Raw genomic sequence first — 19,233 nt, forward strand, 5'->3', positions numbered from 1 at the left:
GATATTATAATACAATTTGTTCTTGTTCTACTTACTTTTTTGCACTATATCAGCTCACAAAAGTCTTTCCATATCTCCTTGAAATCATTTATTTCCTCACTTCTTATAGTACAAAATCTGCTATAAATAATTCTGTATATAAAACTTTTTCTTTGATTTCTTTTGGGAATAGCTCTGCAGTGGTATAGCTAGGTCAAAAGGCATATACACCATTAGTAGTTTTTTTTGTGTAAAATTTCAAATTGCTTTCCATAATGATTATAATCCATTTATGTTGATCAATAGTTCATCATGTGCCTTTTCCCCCATAGTTGCTCCAACATATATAATTATGTTTTTGTCATCTTTGTCACCTAGGGTGTGAGGTAGAATTTAAAATCGCTTTAATTTGTATTTGTCTAATTTTAATGTGGAGGTTTTCTAGCTTCTGATACTACTGCCAATGTGGTGAATGTTCCCCAAATCTAAAGAACTTACTGACATAAATGTGGCAAGCATCAGGCTCACAAAATGACACGGTATAATGAGGACAAAGGCTCACTAAATGCTCAGCAAAAAATACTAGATAGGGGGAAAAGTGGGCTCTGGTGATCAAACAAAAACTAATTTCCCCCCAAAATGCTAAAACCACAAAGAAAGTAATTTGGAGGCTTGAATGTGTTCAGCCCAACTGGACATCTAACAGCATGCTGGTCATTAAGAGGATGGAAGCGTTTGAACTGGAAAGAGAAAAGAAGAGAAAGGGCAAAGTGATCCAGTTCTAAAGCTTCATCTTCTTAAAAATTTTCATAAGAACAAAATGTTGAACCTTTCAGTTTGGAAAGGAAAGTCTTCAATAAACTAAGCCCCATGATCTTTGAAATTCTTCCCATGTAGGAAAAGTTAATGCTTGAATATGTAGATGAGTATTGTAACTTTAATTATATCCTGAATAAATGTAACTGTGTTTTCAGATGAATATTACCTCAAAATTTTTCTGTTCTGAATGCCTAACTAGAGATAGGGAAAATTCAATACCAAGTAATAAAGGTAAAGACAGTCTGCTCTGATATATGGACTTTCAGCAAATCAGGAGTAATTCATCACAATCAGGGGGTCCTCTTTTTCAAAATATTATTTAAAGTATATTTGAGGGGGCAGCTAGATGGCACAGTGGATAGAGCACCAGCCCTGGAGTCAGGAGTACCTGAGTTCAATCTGGCCTCAGTCACTATGGGACCCTGGGCAAGTCACTTAACCCCAATTGCCTCACTAAAGTATATTTGAATTGAGTAATCCTCTGGAAAGAACTAATTAATAATGACTAAAATGTCTGATCATTAAAGGAATTGTTTGTTTATATTAATGTTTTAAAGAGAGTAGAGAGAAAAATGAAAGCTGATAGAACTCAATTGTAAACCCATCTGGCCGGGCTTTTCTTTATCTTTGGAAGTTCATTATGCCTTATTCAACTGATTTCTCTGATATTAGATTGTTTAAATTCTCTAGTTCCTGTTCAGTAATTTGAATATTTATATATTTGTAAATATTCATTTGTTTTAATGTTGATGCCTCTGTTGCCATGTTGTTGGGCAAAATGGTTTTGAATAAAACATTTTATTTTATTTGTTATGAATTTTCATTTTTGATACTGGTAGTATAGTTTTCTTCTTCCTTTTTTCAATCAAATCAACTAATGGCTTGTGTGTTCTATTGATTTTTTAAGCTCCTGAATTTATTAATTAATTCAATAATTTTTTACAAATTTGTTAATTTGATTTTCACAATTTCTATTTGTGTATTTATTTGAGGTTTTTAAATTTGCAGGTTTCTTAGTATTTTTAGTTGCATTCTCAATTAAATGATTTAGTCTTGGGGTTTTTTACTTAATAAAAGTGTTCAAATATATGAATTTCCCCCTTAAACAATGCTTTAACCTAAATCCCCAAGATTCTGGAATGTTTTCTCATTGCTATGATTAGATTTAGTGGAATTTTCTATACTTTCCATTCAACAATTCCATTTCAAACCCAACAATTCTTTAGTATTAAGTTTGTCTTCAGTTGATTTTAATACTTTTTTCCAGGGCCTTTATTTCCTACAATTTTTATTGTCTTCTGATCAGCAAAAGATTTTCTGCACTTGTATATAAGGTTTTTACATCTTAAGTATTATTAATTTTTAAGTGTTCCATAGACATCTGAGAAACATGTATGCTTTTTCTTTTTCCATTTAATAATCACCAGAGGTCTATCATAACTAATTTTTATAAAATCTTGCCTGTAGATTAATTTTTTAATATTCCAATTGACTTGTTGGTTGTTGTTTTTAAATTCCTGCTTTGAGAACTATAAATACTTCTAATGGTTCATTCCCATTTTTTTAAAGATTTCATTTCTCTTTAGAACAATTCTGCTGTTGTTCCATTCTCTCTTGGGATTCTAAAACATTTTGTTTCATCTAGCATTGGTTCACTTTCCTTTGTCTTATAATAATTGTTAAGAGAGCTTTGAACTCCCTGAGGGTTCAGATTTCATCTCTCATCCTAAATACTTCTCATTCTAAAATACTCTCTATTGATTTATCTATTTGTATTCTATATTTTTATGGAGATTTTCTCTTCAATACTTTTTCAGTATTTTGTTTTAGTCTTTTTACTTATGTAATGGGCCCTTTCTTCATGAAAATACCATGGAGCATTCACAGGTATTATCTGTTTCTTCTGGGGTACCATGTGGCATCTAATATTTATAAGTTACATATTAATGGGCAAATCACTTAATGTCTATGAACATCATTTTCATCATCTGTAAAACAGGGATAATACTTCCTACAGTATCTACATCACAATATTGTTATGAGGGTCAAATAAAGATAATGTATACAAGGTATTATAAAGTATCGGCAATTATTTCAGTGATGTCATTTTCAATATTTCCTCATTTTACCGTTATTTTTATGATCCATAAGTAATGGCAGGGGCATTTCCCAGCCAGGAATGATTCATGACTGAGAGTCCCCTGATTGACTTCTGAGCCAGAACTGATGACATAGGGTCCCACATGGGTAAAACAAGACTTCCAAATAGCACTGTCTTAGATGCAATCTTCTTAATAAAATGATGTGATTTCAGTGAGGGGTAGATAAGAATGCCCCTTCTCTACCCTTGGGCCAGATCTGGAGTCAGGTAGACTTGAGTTTAAATACAGCCTCAGACACATCCTATCTGTGTGATCCTGGACAAGGAACTTAACCCCTGTCTGCCTCAGTTTCTTCATCTATAAAATGGGAATAAGAATAGCACCTACCTCCCAGGGTTTTGTAAGGATCAAATGAGATAATAATTTTGAAGTGCTTAACACAGTGCCTGTTATATAGAAAGTGTTATATAAATATTAGCTATTATTAGTTATGATTATCCTGAAATTATGATAATGGAGCCCATCTTTCTACATGTGGAGAGTGGATTCAAATAACTACACTTATGCCAGGACTCCTGCTGGCTTTTACCTCTCCTACATGTTTCTTTTCTTTAAGATCAACTTTTGGAGCATAGAAAGGTCTGTAAATATCATAGCAGTGGGGGCAGCTAGGTGGCACAGTGGATAGAGCACCAGCCCTGGAGTCAGGAGTACCTGGGTTCAAATCCAGCCTCAGACACTTAACACTTACTAGCTGTGTGACCCTGGGCAAGTCACTTAACCCCAATTGCCTCACACACAAAAAATATCATAGCAGTGGCAGCCGCAGTCCTCCCTTTCCCCACTATCTGAATAGCAGGGGGTTGTGGGCAAGGTGGAGGTAGATAACTGTCTAAAAAGTGGCAGGATCCTTCTGGCCTAGCATAGCCCTCTTCCTTAGTTCCTTCCAGACAGTGTCTGCAACCAGAAAAGCACTCATCTAAGTGCTAGACAATGTAAGAGTAAGCAGTTTAGCCCCCCTCATCATCAAGTGGCTCTGCAGCATCAGTGTCTGTTTTAGGAGGAGTGGAGGGAACAAGGGATAAGATGTACTAGCAAGTTACAGGATAAATTTTGCATATCAGCAAAGGCCCATCTATCAATTTTTGTGGTTTTGTTTGGGGCATGGAGGCTGATGGGAGAAGGATACATTTTTAGGATTAACATTCTCCAGCATTAATTTATAAAGTTTTCACTTTGTTGGATTTCTCTCTGTCTTATCCTGTGGATTTCACTATCATTGATCTACATATAGTACGTAATTTATTTTTTAGGGGTTTTTTGAAAGTAGAGACTGGGGGAAGTATGGTGGCAGAGTCCAGTTCTCCACTGTGTTATTCACATAATCCTAGTTAGATATTTCCCTTGTAACAACTGGAGTGACTCCACCTGCTGGAGTTACTGTAGGAAAGCTCTGCCATGAGGAGAAGGCATCCTGAGGGCAAGTCATGAGACTTTTTTCTTGGCACCAGGAAGTGACATTTGCTCCTGGGTACTGTCTATCAAAGCTATCAGCCAATTAGCTTGGAGCTCTGTGTGTGGGGACAGGATGTTTTCAGTTTTCACAGGAGGCTTGTGGGATGAAGAAGGGGAGGTCCTTTCTTCATCAGGACTCTCATGGAGATTGGAGCTAGGAGCTAGGAGCTAAAATGCAGGCTCCCTGAGATAGATAGATGTAGGCATCTAGGCCTCTTTCTCTCTCTTCACCAAATTCTTATTCTCCTTAATAAATGCTTAAAAGTCTAAACTCTTGTTAAAGCTTATAATTTATTGGCGACCACTCATTAGATATTTTAGACAGACTAGCTAGAATTTTAGCCCCTTACACACTGATGACTCATATCCTCAATTATCATATTATACTTTCTCTGTTTTATTCCTTGCCAGGTTGTCAGTTATGACTTTGTTTGTCAGAGTTTCCAACTCTGACATGCCAACTCCACTTACCTATGAAGCTCAAATAAATGTCCTGGGTACTTCCATAGAGATCATTCTCACCTCTAACAGATACAACCTGAGTGGTTTGTTACTCAACCTCTGTGTCCCAGGCAACTCTCTAAAACCATAATATGCAGAAGAACACTGACACATTCAGCAGTGAGGTAGAGAGTCTCCTCACAAATTCTCTATAGCAATGTTAGCATAGGTACAGGTCAAAAACAAAACAACAACAATAACCCCATTAATTAATTTCCTATGTACTCATCTTATTCCAAGACTGAGCTCTTTTTTCCTATGCATCATCATAGGGTCAACATTCTATTAGGACTTCCAAGGAATTAATTTTAAGGAATTTGCAAGAAAAGTATTTGTCAAAAAATAAAGTAGGGGGTGGAAATGAATGTATAAAACAGAGGAGTACTAAAGATATTAGAAAGTGCTCCTTGACCTTGATTTAATTGTAAAATAAAAGTATTAGCATTTACTACTTACTCAATCTGGATGTCAGGATTAAGGGTTTAATTATTGAAACTACTTTGATGAAAGATAATATATAAATAAAATGTCATTTTATAGGCAGAATTTAAAATAATATTAATTCACTGAAATAATTATATACTTCCCTAAAGGCAAAATATTACAGAAGTGATTTTTGCTCTGAAATGCAAATCAACAATATAGAACAATAAATGTTAACTCTAAGCCTAATAGCAGATACATAAAACATACAGAAGAGATTTCTCAAAAGATCAGATCCCTGTAGATTATATTTATAGCTATATTTCAGCTGAAATAGTTATATTATGTCACATTTGTAGCTTTAGTTGACTTTTTTCCTATTGCTCTCATGTGTGACTTTTAGTGGATATTACATTATTTGATAATAAAAGAGAACCAAAAAAGAGAAATACCATGATCTTGATCAGGAGCTTCTAGGTTATAACCATAACCCAGCAGTGTACGGACAGCCTCCCTGAGGCTGTCTTTATTTGATTTCTTGGTACGGTCATCTAGAGAGCATAGGGAACTAGGCGAGGGTTTCTTCGGTTCTTTACATCCTAGAAGAGGAGTAAAGGTTCGGAAATCATCAAAATAGTGCAGCCTTTGGGAGGAAACTGGAGTTAGAATAGGTCAGATAGTCATCAGTTTTTGAGCATATCACATTCTAGAGTCTCTGAGGAAAAAGATGAATCCCATCCCCATCCCACAGGAACTACAAACACATGAAAAGTATATTAGTCAAATGAGTAAGTGTATTGAATTAAAATGATTCTTTATATGAAATGAAGACAATGTGGAATAAAATTCCAGAGTTCAACAAATTCACTTGATCTTGAATCAACTGCCATTGTAACAAGGCAAGAAGCTAATTCATAGAACACATAATTTTGGTTGTTCTATCACTGACAAATCTTTACGACAAAAACTGGTAAATAAATATTGGTCACCAATAATTTTTAGGCAATGTGCAAGCTAAGGCTGTCTGAGAAAATGCATCAATGCAACTACTTCAAAAATATTTTAAAAGTTATTATATAAATTGTTTGATACTAAATTGAGTTTCTTGTAACTTCAACAACTAGTTTTAAGTTTTCTGTATTACTGGATAACTAATTATAAAATTATCATTCCATTAAATTCTATCAGAACACTAAGTATGTTTTATTATGCAGTCAAGAAAAAAAGAATGAAAAAATATATCCATGCAACCATCAGGAAAGCTGGCTCATGTTTGGAAAGTTCACTGGAAATCATGTATACACTAAAGAAGACAAGGTAAAATCTTTGGTTTTTAATTTTTTTTTTTTTAGGCAATCGGGGTTAAGTGACTTGCCCAGGGTCACAAGCCAGTAAGTGTTAAGTGTCTGAGGCTGGATTTGAACTCAGATCCTCCAGACTCCAGGGCCATTGCTCCATCCACTGCACCACCTAGCTACCCCAAAAATCTTTGGTTTTTGATACCAGCTTTTTGGTGGAATTCTGTTGCATGTGAGAAATTGCCAAATTTTATTAGCAACAAGAACTAGACCTGTGATTTAACTGGTACAGGTATTTATAAGGAAACATCAACTATTACATACATTATATTCTTGGGCAGGTATTGAGAGCAGGGGTGTCAAATACATGGCCCATAACACTTCTAAGAGCTACCTGAGCCAGATTAAAAAGTAATTAGGAAATATTTAACAAAATAAATATGAATACAACAGAAAATTAAAAAGCTAATTTATAGTTTTCCAATTCAATATGCAGCTTCGGGGATTATTATGTATGGTTTAATGACTCTCCATTTCTATTGGAATTTAACACCAGTAGTATAGAATAATGAGAAGTTGTTCAGGGTCATACAAGACTGTATATATCAAAAGGAATGAACCTACATCTTCTTGACATCATGCTGCCTTTTTCATTAGAGAAGGTATGGTTATTATAATCATACAGTCTTGACTTTACTGTTAACTGGTAATATGATCTTGACAATGTCACCTAACCTCATCTGTAAAATGGAAGTGAAGATGAGCTACACTATGTATAAGGTCCGGTTTAGTTCTAAAAATTCCATGGTGCTATGATTACCATCTTCTTCTCTAAATTTCTCAAAAAGGGAAATTATTCCTAGTCCCTCAAAATTACAAGAATAAATTGGTGGGAGCTTCCAAATACCTGCTGGATGCCATAAGTCCAACCTTGCCTGATGCGATCTCGAGCCCATACATTGTGAGCATTTTCAGCCAACTTATCCACCATTGCTTCTTGGGAGGGGGTGAGTTTTATAAAGCTCAGATCCATTGGAGCAGGCTTGTAACCACTTGTTAACTGATAACTGAAAAAGCAAAACATCATTTAACTGACCATTTTATAAAGGTAAGATCTAAAATACCAAACGATAACAAAGTATATTTATAAACCCTTGGCCTTTCTCCCACAACCAGCTTTGCAAAAGAGGAGGGAAAAGCATTTTATTTTATTTCTGCTTTGAGAACAAGCTTATTCTTTTTAATTTTGATGCAATTACTGTTTTTCTTTGTTTGTTTTTTCATGGGGCAATGAGGGTTAAGTGACTTGCCCTGGGTCACACAGCTAGTAAGTATCAAGTGGCTAAGGCTAGATTTGAACTCAGGTGCTCCTGAATCCAGGGTCCAAGCTTAATCCACTGCACCACTTAGCTGCCCCCAAGGAAATTACTGTTATCCCCATTTTGTAGATGCCTAGTAAATGGCATGTTGAGTCAGTATACCAGTAATTCATTATTATAATCCCTACTGCCTTACTATGTTTTTCCAAATAAGGAGATAGGCTCTATTGGAGCATTTTTTGCCAAAGTAGCAAAAATTGCTATGTTGTAAAAGTCATGTTGCCATCATGATGAAATACCATATTGACAACACTCTCACAATTAGAAATTTTGCCTTAAAAACAAGTTGACTTCAATTATATTAATCAACTCGATGTCAAATATTAGTTATAGTCTACAAAAACAGACCAAATTAATCATGGTCAAAGTAAGTGACTTTCCAATGACACCAGGTCTGACTATGTTATACTACCCTTCCCTAATCCTTTTTTTCTTTTTCTTTTAAAAATTTACTTATTATGTATGTTTATTTTTGCAGGGCAATGAGGGTTAAGTAACTTGCCCAGGGTCACACTGCTAGTAAGTGTCAAGTGGCTGAGGCTGGATTTGAACTCAGGTCCTCCTGAATGCAAGGCCAGTGCTTTATCCACTGTACCACTTAGCTGCCTCTTTTCTTCTTCTTTTTAATTATAAAAGTATTCTATTATTTTCCAATTACATGTAAAGAGAGTTTTCAACATTGGTTTTCATAAGATCTTTAGTTACAAATTTTTCTCCCTCCCTCCCTTCCCTGCCCCCTCTCCAAGACAGAAAGCAATCTGATATAGGTTATATTTGCACAACCTAATCCTTTTTTTCTCAAAAAATTTCAGTTCTCCCTATTACCTCCAAGATCAAATAGAAAATCCTCTACTGGGTATTTAAAGCCTTTTCCAAGCTGGCAGCTTCCTAGCCTTTCTAATCTCCTTATACTTTATTTCCCCCTGTGTACTCTAATGCCCAGTGACACTGGCCTCTTAGCTGTTTTTCACAAGACACATTTCCACCTCCCAACTCTCTGCCTTTTCACTGGCTGTGCCTCATACCTAGAAAATTCTCCTTCCTAATTTCTGCCTTCTTCTTCCTTCAAGACCCAAGTCAAATACTAACTTCAGCAGAAGTCCTTCTCTGCCTTACCTTTACCCTCTGACTAACTTCCCACTGAAATTAATTTCCATTTACTTAATATCCATCCATCCATGCATCTTGCTGTTACAATTACTTACATGCTGTCACCCCTAATTGAATGTGACCCCCTTGGGGGCAGGGACCATGTTTTGTCTTTCTTTATGTTCCTATCATTTAGCATTGCACCTAATACACATTAAACATACTGACTGAATAGCTAGATGACTGATTGACTATAGTTACTGGCATAATGTAATGCAAGAGAAAGAAATTTCAAATAGTTAAAAGTCTTTGGTTTTATAAAGACAAAGATTTAAAATGTTTAATATACCTGAAAGAAGAAGGGTGGTATTATTTATCCTGAGAATAAATATTTCTACCTTTAATTTGAAATAACCATGAAAACTTTATTTTTATAATTATCAGATTTAATAAATGTCATTTTGATTCCATTTTAAAAACTACTGCACATTTTCAAAAAGATCATTCAGTCCATTTGCCCCCTTTTTATTATTTGTCTAGTCAACAGACGAATTTTAACAGATTCAGCATCATCGGAAAAAGGGTATTCCAAAGTCTTCAATATCCTGATAAATGGAGAGGAAACTATCAGATAGAATGCCAGATTAACCAAATACTTTAACCTGATTTCCCTAGATTTTTAAATGGAAACAGAATATGCCCTTGTGTTATAAAAATAATCCCTTCTAAACTATAAGCTATAGGGATGTTTAAAATAAGTCAGTTGTTATTTTTTTTTAATTTGAAAAGGTGGAACACATCCATAAGTGAGAAGCCAGGGTGATAAACATATTAGAAACCAGTAAGTTAGTTAATAACGTTGTTTAAACACTTACTATGTAGCAAGGTGCTTGCTAAACCACTGGATTCAAAGAAATGAAAACAATTTTTATAATAGTTCCTATTGTGAGGAGTTTTCCTTCTAATGATGGAGATAATGTGAAAATAGCAAGGACATACAAGATACTCAGGTTAACTAGTATCTGGGAGGGAGATACCCAGAAGGTATAAGTCCTACATAAGAGTGGACTTGAGCTGAGTCTTGAAGGAAGCCAGGGAAACCAAGAGGCAGCTATGAGGGGGCAGGACATTACAGTAATGGAGGAAAGCCAGGAAAGTCAGAGACAGGAGATGGAGTACAGTGTTAGAGGAACTGAAAGTGAGCCAGTGTGAATCAGAAAGCATGAAAGAGAATAAAGGGAAAGAAAACTTGAAAGTAGGAAGGGGTCAGCCTATGAAGAGCTAAAAAGAATGTAAAACAGAAGCTTATATTTGATCCTACCTACTAAGAAAGCCTGATCAGAGAGGGTAAATAAACTGAAGGTGTTTAGCCTTGAGAGGAGCTGACACAAAAGAGTAATCTTCCAATATACAAAGGCAATTATGAATAGTAGGTGTTAGTCTTACTTTATTTGATGCAAAAGGGCATCAGTAGGCACAATGAATAGAAGCTGTAGTTAGGTAGATAAGTTTGATATAAGGAAACCTTCCTGGTTTCTAAACGTGTGATGAGCTGTTTTAAGGAGTAGTGAGTTCATTGCACAAATGAGGAAGGGATTAGATGATCAATTTCCAGGAAAGTTTTAGAGGAGATTTTAACTCATCAATGGGGTGGAGGAGATGACTTCTGAAGTGTATCCTGAGACTGTATAGTTCAATAAAAATCTAATTTCCCTTGTTCATTTTGATGTGATTATTACTGATTATTTTTGTTTATAAAAAATTACATCCATCTATTTACTCTTCTCATTCACACAGTTTCCTCTATATACCTACCCAAGTTCGAGATACTCAAATTGTTCAAACATAAGCATTATAAAGTTCTTGTTAAGGGTGAATATGTTCCAAATAAAATCATCGTACAATAATCAGAATAGATCCCAAGGACTTTTTAGACTGTCCCTATTAACTTAATTTTCTCATAATCTGAAGTCATTCTTCATACTCAGGATAGGAACTGTAAATGACAACAGTGAAGTTGAAAATGTCATTGCCTTTCTGTAATTGTTTTACCAAACAGGGATTTTACCACACAAAAAAAATAGGTTCATCACAACCATGACAAATTCTTTAAATGTATTCCCATGGCCTACCCCCATATAAGTGGTGTTTGGCCTATATGCCCAATCAGACAAACCAATAACAATTACATAAACCAGATCTAACTCCATTTTAAATTTCTAGCTTTATTTTTCACTCTTCTATAAATTTTGTACTTCCTAGAATTTCAAATATATGCAATTTTCATTTCTAACTTTTTCCCAATACAGGAAAAAAAATTGGAACCGCACCACAGATGCGGTTTAAATTCTGTAAAAATTAAATGTACTTAAAAGTAAACAATAGATGTATTCAAAGGTAATGTAACCCAGGTTTTAAGGCAAGGTTGGGCCATATTACCTGCAACCACATATGTAGAAGAATCCTAATTGTTGGAGGAAATGCTAACAGAGGCTGACTAGAGTAGGTGAAATTGGTACAAGAGGATTTTGTCTCAGACAATAAACATCAAGTTCTAGACTTTCTTTGTGATAGGCTTCAGATGTATAACAAGAGAATCTTCTCTCTCCCAGAATTCTTGTACTAATTCTGGAAGAAAAGGCAGTTTCTATTAGCATTATCTCCATTAATTAGGTTTCTCCTTGTATATATACAATTACAGGCAAAATACTTCAGCCTTGTCTTGAAACTCAGGTTATTATAAAACAAAATGCTACTTCACTATTTTGCAGAGTACAAATGGTATTATTATAGTGACAAAGGAAGATGAAGATGAAAAAAGAGACAAAAGAAGAATACCCACATCTTAATTGCATTTAATTCTAATCTGAAAAAAATATTCAAAAATTTGATCCCCTAGTTATATACATAATAATTGCATTATAAAATTTTATAAAAATTATTTGGGGGAGGAGAAGAAGGAAGGGATAGAATTAGGAACTCAAAATTTTTTTAAATATTAAAAACAGTTTTAATACATCATTGGGCAGAAATAGAATATTATGAAAATTATTTTGGTTAATTTAGGGCTTCTGTCCAAACATTGTAAAAGTTATTACTTATGCCATTTTAATTTGTATTCATAAGTTCAATTTTAGATAAGAAATTTGCTGTAATCCTTACCAGAATTTTATTATGCTCAACAAATGGTTAGAGCACAGGCCTCTGGGTAAGGAAGACCTGGCTTCAAGGTCAGCTTCTGAAATATACTTGCTGTGGGACCAACTCAAATAATCTCCCAATGCAATTAAAAAAAAATCTCTGAGAAAAAAAGTTGCATTTATTAAGCACCTACTAGGTTTTAGGGTCATATACTAGAACCTCTAGTATGAGGTCTTGCTGAGCCCCTTTCAGGGCTGCTCATCCACCTTTTTTTTTTTTTTTTTTGAGGCAATTGGGTTTAAGTGACTTGCCCAGGGTCACACAGCTAGTAAGTGTTAAGTGTGTGAGGCCAGATTTGAACTCAAGTACTCCTGAATCCAGGGCCAGTGCTCTATCCACTGCGCCACCTAGTTGCCCCTGCTCATCCACCTTTGATGTCTACTGTCACCCAACTCTCACCTATGGTTCCAAGAAGCTAATAGCATGTGCAGTAGCCACATTCCAGTAAACCGTCTTGGCAGACAGGTTAAACCAGGCTGAGGGTAACAATTAGGGGAATGTCTACCCCAAACATGTGAATGGGCAGATGAGAATAATTTGTTTCACTGATCATGAAAACAGCTGAAGCAAGTGCTACGGAGAACTTAGAACTTGGTCAGACATGGAACACAGCAAGGTCGCCCAGTGTCTTGAGATCAGACTTTGATGAATCAGGAAGAGAGAATGAGACTGACAACTTTGTGCAATTCTGACTCCCTTAAATCCAATTCACCCTCAAGTCAAGACACGATGTCATTGGTCCTCTTCAAAAATGAAGGACAAGGGGGCAGCTAGGTGGCACTGTCGATAAAGCATTGGCTCTGGATTCAGGAGGCCCTAAGTTCAAATCCAGTCTCAGACATTTGACACTTGACACTTACTAGCTGTGTAACCCTGGGCAAGTCACTGAACCCTCACTGCCCTGTAAAAAAAAAAAAAAAGGACAAACAACTAGGTTTTAGAAACCATGTACTGGGGACACAAAGACAAAAGTAAAATATCCCCTGCTCCCAAGTTACAACTATGTATAAAGGTAATATACAAAATAGATACCACACAAGTTGGTGGGAGGACAGGCAAGAGCAGCTAGGAGGGGATGAGGAAAAGCTTCATGTATAAGATCATGCTTAAAGATATCAATAAAAATGTATTTTATATAGTTGGTGCTTGAGCTAAATCTTGAGGCATCTAGGGACTCTAAAAGGTTGATATGTAGAAGAAGGGTCTTCTGGGCATGGGGAAAAACTAAGGTAAAGGTTCAAAGATGGAACATGACATGGTCTGGGTAGGAACAGCAATAATAGAAAGTCTTCTCTCATGTAGAATCCTCTACATCAATGGTTGGTATGAGAGAGAGAGAAAAAGAAAGAAACTGAGTAAGTTAATATCTAAGATTTTTTTCATTCATTCAACAAATCAACAAATATTTGAGTGGCCACTGCATACACAGCACTCACTGCTTGAGTTGCTGTACAGACACAAAGAATAAAACAGTGTCTATCCTTACCAAATTTACAACCTAGAAGTGGGGCAGAGATATGTATGGCAATGATAACACAAAGTAGAATGTTAGTTTAGTAAGACTAGTATAATGAAAGCTTCTAAAGGAGTTTAGAAAAGGGGGAGGGAGGGGAGGGAGAAGAGACAGACAGACAGAGCGACAGACAGACAGAGACAGAGAGAGGGTGGGGGACTTCCATTTAGTTGAGGGAAACATAATTTTTGTTTGTTTTTCACATTAATTTCAAATACTACTGAGAAGATATGGAATAAGCACAGCTAAGTATACAATTATCTCAGTTGTAGGCAAAAAATTAGGAGAAAGAAATCTGTCTGGCACTTTTACCAGGTGTGAACGTACTAGGAAAATAAAATGGTTCTTTATTCCCATCATTCCTTACTCACACACCCTTTGCACCTCTTTCTCTGACAACTTTAATCAAATCAACACTGTCATTGCCTGAGAAAAAAATGCATCAATCTAACTGCCCTAATGTTCAACTCACAATCTCTGTGATTTCCCAGAATAAAATCAAACATTCACTCACTCAATCAAGTAGCACTTATTAAACCATACTTTGTGCAAGGCACTATACTAAGCAGTGGGGATACAAAGAAAATCAAAACAAACGATCTCTTATCTCAAGGATCATGCATTCTCATGGGGAAAAATATATAAATATCAAGGCACATACAAGAGAGATACATGGTATGTATCTCAAAAGAGAAATCCATTAGCACCTGGAGGGAACTAGAAAAGGCCGTCTATACAAGGTAGGATTCAAGCTGGATTTTGAAAGGAACTTGGAACAGTAAAAGGAGGGAGAGGAAAAAAGAAAACCTCAAGTATGAGTGACAGCCACTGCAAAGATAAAAAAACAAGAGATTAACGAAGTGTAAGTGGCCTACTTTGGCTGGATTACGGAGTGAACGAAAGGAATGAAACAGGAAAGATAGGTTGGGTCCAGGTTATAAAGGGATTTATACCCCCAAAACAAAAATAAATAAATGAAGAGGTATTGAAGGAAATCAGGAAACTAAGAGGCAGAGGTGAGGAAGAAAAGCATTCCAGGCTTCGGGGAAAGCTAGTGAAAAAAACAGGAAATTAGAGATGGAATATCTATTGAAGGAACTGCAAGTAGCCAGAATGACTGGATTACAGAGTAGGTGCAGGGTGTAAGAGTACATAGAGTCAAGAAGACCTGAGTTTCAACCCTACCTCCAATAATCACTAGCTGTGAGACCTTGTGCAAGTCACTTAACTTCACCTAGCCTCAGTTTCCTCATCAGTAAAATGAGGATAATAGCACCTACCTCATGTGGTTGTTGTAAGAAGCAAATGCTAACACATGTACAAAATTTTGCAAATCTTGAAGTACTATATAAATGATTGTTGTTGTTGTGTTGTTATTTCTATGGCTTATAAGGTAAGAAAATCATCAAGTTAAGAAGAACTTTAAAGGTCAAACAAAGGAATTTATATTTTATCCTAGAGGTAATAGGGAGCCACTGCAGTTCCTTTAGTAGAGGGTGATGTGGTCAGATCTACTTTTGAAACATATTATCAATTGAATGGAGAATGGCTTTGAGTAGAGAGAGACTAGGCAGGGAAACCAATTAGAAAGAGTATTCTAATAGTCCAGATGGAAGGTCATGAAGGCCTAAAATAGGGTTGTGGCTGCATGAGTAGAGAGAAGGCAATTACACAAGAGATATTGTGAAGATAGAAAAAAGATTTGGTAATGGACAGAATCTGTGAGATTAAAATGAGGAGTAAGAGATGACACTGGGGTTGCACATGTGGATGACTAGGAGAATAGTCACGGTCTTGATGGCAATAGGGAAGTTTTGAAGGGAAAAGGATCTTGGGAAAAGATAATGAGTCCTATTTGGGACATGTTGAAATTGAGATGCCTATAAGCACATCCAATGGCTTCATTAAAGAGATCTAGGGGACAGCATTGTCAGGAAAATCTAGAAAGGAGAGAATATCCTGAAATAGAGTTAAATGCTACAGGATTAAGAAAAGGTCACTCAATTTGTCCTTCAAGACATCACTGGCAGCTGTGGAGAGTCTGGGTTCAGATAAATGATGAAATGCAAAGCCATTATGAAGAGGGTTTATAGGAGAGTGAGAGGAGAGAAAGTGGAGGCACCAATTTTAGAAGGCTTTCCTAAGGAGCTTAACCACAAACAAGAGGAGAGATATAGCATAATACCTCGTTGGAATGGACAGATCAAGTGAAAGTTTTATAAGGATAAGGCAATGATGGGTATGTTTACAGACTAAAGGAAGGAGCCAGTATAGAAAGACTGAACATAAAAGAGAGAATGGGGATGATAGTTGGGATACTTTGCTGAAGAAGCTGGGAAAGGATGAGATAGTGTGTGTGCCTTTACTAAGAGAAAAGCCACCATTTTATCTGAGAATGGAGTGAAAGAGGATCAGTGGAGGGAGATATCTGAGTGATGTGAGATGAAGAGGAGGAAAGAAGCAGCAGCTCCATGTGTATGGTATTAATTTCTCAGTGAAATATGAGATGAGGTTCTTGACTGAGAGAGTAAGGGGAAGGATATACAGGGGGAGGATTGATGATCAATGAGAGGGTTTGGCAGTCTAACTGCAGAGAGGGTCTAGTCGAGATTGTATAACATAAACCTGTAGTGGACCAAATCACCAAGTTCTCTCCAGTTTTGTTGAGCGACATGTAAATCGAAGCAAAGGTGACAGATAGTGGAAATAATCCAAGCATGAGGGTATAGCACAACAAGCAATAGAACAGAGGAAACAAGGATGGAGGACAGATTAGAGTTGAGTTGGGTTCATCAAGGGGTAAAGATATGGAGGAGAATGTATCAAGTACAGGGATGATGCTTTAGGGAAAAATCTGAGGGGCCAAAGGAGTAGAAGTCATAAGAAGGACAAATAAGGTAAAGTTGGGATGATAAAAAGATTATTTTCTGATAAAGGCATTTCAGATTTCTGGCACTGGAAGTAGAACACTTAATGGGTGGTGGCATAATTAAATGTATTACTATCTGTATATATGGTTGAAGTAGATCAGAGCAGCAGATCATGGGAATTTAGTAGCTTGAGGAACTGGGAACTAAAGAAGTTTTAGGGGGTATGATTATTTATGACGTCTATTTATGACGTATGAGTGTAGGAGAAAGGGGGTAGAGAAAGATTTGTGAGCTAGGCACTGAACTGAACTCAATAAGTAAGGAAGAGTATTAAGGATATAAAGATTCCAGGATTTGGATTGGGTAGTAAATTTGGATGGCATAAATCTGAAAAAAAGAAAAAGTGCTTAATGAAGGTGATCAAAATGGCAATGGGAAGCAAGAAGTATTGTGACTCTCCTACCATGACTATTGAGTTGGGATTTGGTCAGGGAAGGGAAAGGGTGAGGTAGTATATGAGAAACAGTGTAGCCAGGACTGGAAGGGAAGAGTTTAAGTTAGGAAGAAATCATGTCTCAATTAGGGCTAGAAGAGAGGAATGAAAAAGAAAATAGTTTAAGATGAAAGCATGTTTGTTATTTATAAAGCAAGCATTCCAAAAGACACAATATAAAGGACAAGAAGATCTTATGTGGCACAATGTGGAGGATATAGGTCTGAGTGCGTGTCAGTTTGAGGATGGGGATCAGGTTTTGTACATTGGACTTGGGGAGTTCAGGATTACTAGAATAGGGTAAATATAAAGTGTTGAGAGTATGCTAACCACTGAGCAGTGAGTCCAGAGAGCTCTACAAAGAGAAGCACAAGACTGGACAATCTAAGGTCATCCCTTAAGATTTAGTCTCCTATTAGATGGAGATGTTATGTCCTCCAATATTTTGAAACAAGGAAGCATATTGACAGGAATATGTGGAGGTCAAGAAGCCAAGTGACAAAAAAAAAAAAAAAAAAGAAGCCAAGTGACTTCCTTGTCTTGGAGAAGGCCCTGAGAGGTAAAAGATGGAAAAATTCTTGTCTGCAGGGTAGCCTGGTAATGGAGAAATTCCTGTTGCAGGACACCACTTCGTTGGAAGGTGTATAATGACCCCTTCCCATGTCCTATTAATGGTGCAGAAGTAGACCCAGGAAATTGGCAAAAGAAGTTGGTTGGGACCTTGTCTGGCGGTAGGTGCATATGGCCTGGCACTGCTGAAAGGTCCCAACTGGGTTGGCAGGCAGAGGAGGAGAGAGAATGAGACAGTCTAAAATCTTGTCTGTGTTCCAGGCACTCTGCTAAATCCAGGGGATACAGAGAAACAATCCCTGCCCTCAAGGAGCTTAGCCACTGGGTTCTGCAGTAAAATATCCCAAATTAGCATGCAAACTCCTTGAGGGAAAAGGCTTTAATCCTCAAAATTTGGGAACTACCAGGCATACCTGAAAGGCAGCATACCTAAGTAGACAGGGTTCTAGCCTCAGAGACAGAATAAATGGCACTAGTGGAAGGAGCTTTCTCACCAGAAGTTCCCCATACCAGTGAAGTCACAGGTCACTCATCCCCTGTCCCCTCCCTTCCTTATACTGAAAATCTGCCTTTTCCTTGGGGTAGTAACAGTTGTACTACTGCTCTTCTTTACAGCAGTTAGTTTTCAAATGGCCATTTCCCAAAGTTCCTGCTTTCTGTTACGAGTCACAGTGATTAATCTTTGATTGTTGTTCAGTTATTTCAGTCATATCATATTCTTTGTTACCCCGTGTGGGCTTTTCTTGGAAGAGATACTGGAGTGATTTGACATTTCCTTCTCCAGCTCATTTTACAGTTGAGGAAACTGTGGAAAACAGGGTTAAGTGACTTGCTCAGGGTCACAACACTAGTAAGCATCTATGGCCAGGTTTTAACTTTGCTCTTCTGACTTCAGGTCCAGTGCTCTACCCACTGTGCCACTTAGCTGCCCCAAAATCAATCTAATTATTAACAATATGTGTTGACTGATCAATCTGTTGTGCCCTAACAACGGGTGTATTTGGTATGTACAAACTTGAAGAAAATACCTGGGAAAAAAAAAACCAAGAAAGGAATAACTGCTGGTAGAATTTCAGACATATTATCATCCTATCTCAGTTGGATCAGGGGGTTATTTTGACACAGGAAATCTTACCTGTGACTTCTTTCAAATTGCCTACTCCATCTAAAGAGGGGGGCGCAGGTGGAGTATACCACATTAAGTGATGAAAATATAATCTGAAGAAAAACTATAGGAGGAGGTAGGAAGAAGGAATGATAGAGAGCACCAGTCAAGGATTTCTGATATTAGTATTCAAGTTTTCTCATCCTCTGGGATGAAATGTCTTAACCATAACAGCAGTGGGCATTTCTACAACATGCGAGTTTGTGAACAGGCCATCCATAAATCCAATTAGATGCTGTTATTTGTAAAAATGTCAACTATTTTAAATTCTAACCTTTTATAAAGGAGAATTTGAAACTCAAAATTCATCTCAATT

General features: G+C 36.6%; 1 protein-coding gene across 1 annotated transcript in view; it reads right to left on the reverse strand.

The window, feature by feature from the left end:
• RYR2 (ryanodine receptor 2) overlaps window positions 1-19,233 on the reverse strand; it is a 758,695-nt gene that overhangs the window by 298,863 nt on the left and 440,599 nt on the right. Inside the window, 3 exon segments of the mRNA XM_044000528.1 lie at window positions 5,792-5,896; window positions 5,899-5,938; window positions 7,545-7,704. Of these exon segments, the coding sequence (XP_043856463.1) occupies window positions 5,792-5,896; window positions 5,899-5,938; window positions 7,545-7,704 (305 nt within the window).

This window comes from Dromiciops gliroides, chromosome 4 (genome assembly GCF_019393635.1).
Source record: "Dromiciops gliroides isolate mDroGli1 chromosome 4, mDroGli1.pri, whole genome shotgun sequence".
In the NCBI taxonomy this organism is placed as follows: Eukaryota; Metazoa; Chordata; class Mammalia; order Microbiotheria; family Microbiotheriidae; genus Dromiciops; species Dromiciops gliroides.